This window comes from Microtus ochrogaster, linkage group LG9 (assembly GCF_000317375.1).
Source record: "Microtus ochrogaster isolate Prairie Vole_2 linkage group LG9, MicOch1.0, whole genome shotgun sequence".
Classification (NCBI taxonomy): Eukaryota; Metazoa; Chordata; class Mammalia; order Rodentia; family Cricetidae; genus Microtus; species Microtus ochrogaster.
The window spans coordinates 25804529-25809416 of NC_022034.1; the positions used below are offsets into that span (position 1 = coordinate 25804529).

The 4888-nt window shown below is 46.8% G+C and overlaps 1 protein-coding gene across 1 annotated transcript in view; it reads right to left on the reverse strand.

The window, feature by feature from the left end:
- LOC101999543 (sodium-dependent glucose transporter 1-like) overlaps positions 1–4407 on the reverse strand; it is a 24286-nt gene extending 19879 nt beyond the window's left edge. Inside the window, exon 1 of the mRNA XM_005363546.1 lies at positions 4249–4407. Coding sequence (XP_005363603.1) covers positions 4249–4407 — 159 coding nt within the window. The remainder of the gene's footprint in view (positions 1–4248) is intronic.
- Between the last annotated feature and the right edge of the window lie 481 nt (positions 4408–4888).

Sequence of the window (4888 nt, forward strand, 5' to 3'; positions counted from 1 at the left end):
TACACACGGACACACACTCATACACACATACACATAAATAATATTAAATATGTCTAAACCAAACCAAGTAAAACACACACGGCTTTGTGCTGGTGAGATGGCTCAGTGGGTAACGGTGCTTGCCACCAAGTCTGTCACTGACTTCAAGCCCCAGAACTCAGGATAGAAGGAGAGAATTGATGCCTACAAGCTGTCCCTCCACACAGGTGCTGTGCACACAACAGTCCCCTACACACAAACGCATGTGCGTGTACACACACACACACTTCCATTGTAATTTTACAATATTGTACAGATACCGTAAAGGAATTTTCTTTGCCATTTAGGGTAATTATTATAGGATGTGAAAATCCTGGGTTTTACTGAGATAATTTTCTGTGCTCTGTGATGTCCTTATTATGTTTTTGTTGACTTAAGATCACACTTTTAACCCCAGCTCTCTAGAGGCTGGGTCAGAGGACCAGGGTGTCCACGTCAACCTAGGACTACACAGTGACACCTCATCTCAAAATAAAAACAGTGCCATCCTATGTATTTGCCTTTGAAGTATTGATATCATGTAGGTAAATTAAAGATTGTGCTTTGCTTGAATTAATCTTATTTTGATCAGATGTTGAAAATCTTCACTGTTTCTTTTCTTTTTTTCTTTCTTTTTTTTAAACTAATTTCTCCAAATCAAATGAAATAAGTCTTTTTCTAGATATTTAATTGCTTTAGCAACTTTCTAGTTGGGTCCCTGTAATATCTCCAGAGAGTGTATCTTTTTATAAAAAATAAAAATTAAACTCATATCTATTAGTTTATTTGATGCATTAAAGTATATGAGAAGTATGATAAAATAATAAATGCAAGATGTATACAAGTGATACATTCAAGTACGTGATGTGATGACAATAAGAAATTCAAAATTAATGAGTTGTATACAGATGGGCGAGTTACTAACATGTGTTTAGGAATTTGTGTGAAATTCTTAGAAATCGTGAGCGTAGAATAACACTATCAGTCACAATTCAAAGTGTTACTTTGTTATTTGAAGCAGGGCTCACATGTCCCAGGGCAGCTTTGATCTCCATACACAGCTGAGGATAAGCTTGAGGCTCTGATTCCACTGCCCTCTACCTCCTGAGTGCAGATATGCTTCTAGCCATTTGTGCTAGATAAACCTCAGGCCTTCCTGAGTGTCCACAAGTACCCCACCACATGTGTTGCCACCCAGCCTCCACCTGTTACCTTTACGTGTTGTATGCAAGAGCCAGGCCTAGCCACCCTCCCCATAGTCCTCGCTAATCAGGAGGCTGGGGTAAGAAAATCAGCTGAGCCCAGGAGTTCTGTTCAGCAAGGACAGCCTAGCAACACCCATCTCATGAAGTCTGTATGCAACAGACATAACAAACTTTTCTTGCCAAATGCATTACTATTACACGGAACCCTCAAAGGAGCACTCACCATGGCCATCATGGTCTTGAAGCTTGCAGTTAACGGGTCAGTATGCGAGGGCAATGGCAGAAAGGACACCAAGGTCCATTGGCCCGGGGAGGAATTCTCAGCTTCTAATGAAGAAACCAGTGGCTCATAAACACCAAGCTGATGGTTAACTTAGGGCCAACCACAAGAAGAATTAAGTAGCGAGGAAATGACTTGGCATATTTTCGTGCTAAGTTAGTCCGTGGTGAAACTGCAAGCTTTGCAACGTGAAGGAATGTGGTGGATTTGACCCAAGTCCATTTACCTATCAGAATCTATTTAGCATGTAGTACTAAGCCCCTGTGCTTGAGATGGTGCAAATTCACTGCTAAGCATGGACCCAGGGAGAGCTTGGATGGCTGCCTGGTGCTGGCTGGCTGAGTCCTCAAAGCAGTTAGTATTAAATGCTTCTGTACTCTAAGATACGCCATGGCAGGGAAAAAAAACAGATTGATACCATAACAAAACATTGGTGGATGCACATTTTCCCTGGACGGGGCTTCTAACCAGCTTTTGCCTTTGCATCCCACCTCCAGTTAACCCAATAAAGCCCCAAGTCCTGTACTGTCATCAGCAGGATGAGCCCGGCACTCACAGCCACCAGAAGTGCTCATTTTCTCATGTTGAGAGGCTGTCCTCATGTTCAGTAGCTACAGTTAAATTAGAAGCTGTGTTTTCCTAGCAGGGGTCCTGGAGAAATCCCTGGCCACAGTGATTTCATCACACAAGCTGTGTAAGAGCTAAGTGAGGAACCACAGACACAAAGGCAGTGAGCCCAATTCCTGGATCACCTGAAGGGCCTCAGTCCCAAGCTCTTCCAAGTGATGGCAACAGGATCCACTCCCATTGAGATGGTGCAAATAGACGGAGCCCTTGTGAGTAGTCACTGCCAGGCTTCATCCCTAATGAAGACCTGGGTACCACCAATTCACATAAAATGTGACATGATCCAGAAGGCAAAGCTTCCGTGCATCAATCCAAAGTGTATTTTCACTAAGACCATCTTACAAGCAGACAAAGGCCTTAGCTTTCTACACACACACACACACACACACACACACACACACACACACCTATTGTTGATGCTCTCCCTTTTGCCTCCTTGCAGGAAAGCACAGGGACATGCTTCCCTCTTTGGATAAGCTCTGACTTAAGGAGTGTGCCCTAGTTTCTTAGTCCTGTCCACCTGTTAACTATCCTAACACCCTCACTTACCTGTCGGGATCCTGTGAGTCATAGATGTTTCTATGCGCTCAGCCTTCGAACTGCAGTTAAAAGCATGAAGAAGGCATAGAGAGTTACCTGATTAATCTGTTATTGTCCATTATGAATTAGATAACTGGACCAAACTGACCATGACTATGGTCACAGAAAGTGCTGCTGGTACCCAAGACCTCATCCCATTTCAAACTGAGCTGCTGACCCACAAGGAAAGTGGGATTGTTAAATCAGCCTACAGTTGTCCTTGTATGTAGGAGTCTGCAACCTCAGTACTCCAACACCTGAAGCCCAACAGAAAGAACATTCTTAGACAAGCAGGTGACTAGCCAAGTGCTGAGTCCTTTACAGCTGCACACGGCCCAAAATGTCCGAAGAAGTCGGGTGAGTTGTGCACAATCGTGTTATTTCCATACACTCTCTGGGTCTATAGACACTGCCTGCCCATTTTCCAGAGTGGAGTTTCTCAGCCTTCACTGGCCCTGGCCCTGACCAGTTCCTGAATTACTTCTTTGTGCAAAGAAACTTAAAATCAACACAGGTGACCTTTGCTTTTCAATAGGAGCAGTAACAGAAAGGTTAGCAGCTGGCTGTCAGAGGGAATCCTTGGCCCTTTAAGAAAATGTTTCTATTTCATCTACATTTATGGAATCGCAGATTCTCATTGCACCACGTCTGCTCCAAGGCAAGGTGTGCCCCCTTCCCCAGGCAGAAGGCGCCCAAGACTCAAGGTCAGGCGAGAACAAGTGCTCAGCAAGCAGTGAGTTCAAGGGTCAGAGCACTGGCTCTCACCAGAGCGCTCCCTGATTCTAGAAAGATTTACAGAAGACCTGGCCCAGGGAGGGGATGCCCCTGCATCCACAGTGACTACTTCTCGGATCTTCCACACCGCCATCAAAGCCCAGTTCTGATTCCATCTCTGAGGTGCGCAGTTAGCAGACATTACTCCACGGAAGACTCACTTTCAACTCTCTGAGGCTACAATTTCCCGGGACAAAGAGAGGTCATCAGCAGAGAAGGTGCTTCTCCCTGTGCACTCTGCTCTGAGAAAAACTCAAGGATCCGAAGGCTCAATATACATAGGATTATGGTAGAGAGTGAAGCAGCTTCTGGCTTCAGCATCTACCTAACTCTGCGACCTGACAAAAGTCTCTTCCCCTGTGGGGCCTAGTTTTCAGCTGTGAAATTAAATTGTTAGCTGGATGTGGTCAGGGCACAGGGAAGAACTCTCAGGAAGGAAGGCTCCTTGCTGTGTAATGATCTGGGGTGGGAGGGCCATTGGCACACACCAGCAGAACCCCCCCCCACACACACACACACATGCACTCCTTGTACAGAAACCAAGTAAGATTTGTTGCAGTTGCAAAACCCTAGGACAATCAGTTTCACGTTTAGTTAGAATTGTACCCATTTTCCTGACGATGAAACCACCGCCAAGGCTGTTTAAATAATGCTGCACACAGGTCACATGAATGTGCAGGTGGTCAAAAGCCTGTCTCCCTGGAAGGGCAGGTCCCCTGCCGGAGGCTTGCACACAGCCTGGTGGGGCGCAGCCTCAGCTCTCACCATCCCTAGAAAGGCGGCGTTCAGGACCACAGTGGTGAACCAGCGGAGTGCTCTTCCCCCTTGGCCGCTGGACACAGCCCGGAGCCCATTCTTCCCTGGGGTCTCAGCCTGGAGGAGGCGCTGCCCAACAGCCTTGGCCTGGGACCGTTGGGACTCCATTTCCAATCCCAGACTGGCAGTTCCAAACAAGGGGTTTTGCTGTGACCCAGCTCTTTAGCAGGGTTCCCAGAGCTCTGAGCCCCTGTTCCTTGGGACCAGAAGATTCCTCCCAGAGCCTCCTCCCACCAAGGACAATCCTGAGTCAGGGCCTTGGGAAGTTACACTTTGAACTGTGCACGTGGTGAGAGCAGGGAAAACTCAGGTTCATCTGACAAAGCTCCTAAGAAGAGCATTTGGCGGACAGGCCTCTCTCAGCACTCAGGAGCCCAGCTTCTTGGGGGAGAGGAAATGTGGTTTCCTGGAAGACCACATGTTCTCACGGCTTCATTCCGTATCCCTCTCACATAAGTGCACACGGGCATCCCGAGGATGTATGCACCGACCTCTGGAGGCTGACAAAGCTGGAAGCACAGTCTCAGAGGAGCCCAGTCAAGTCGTCTTGGCGACTAGAGAGATGGCTCAGGCATTGAAAGTGCTTGCT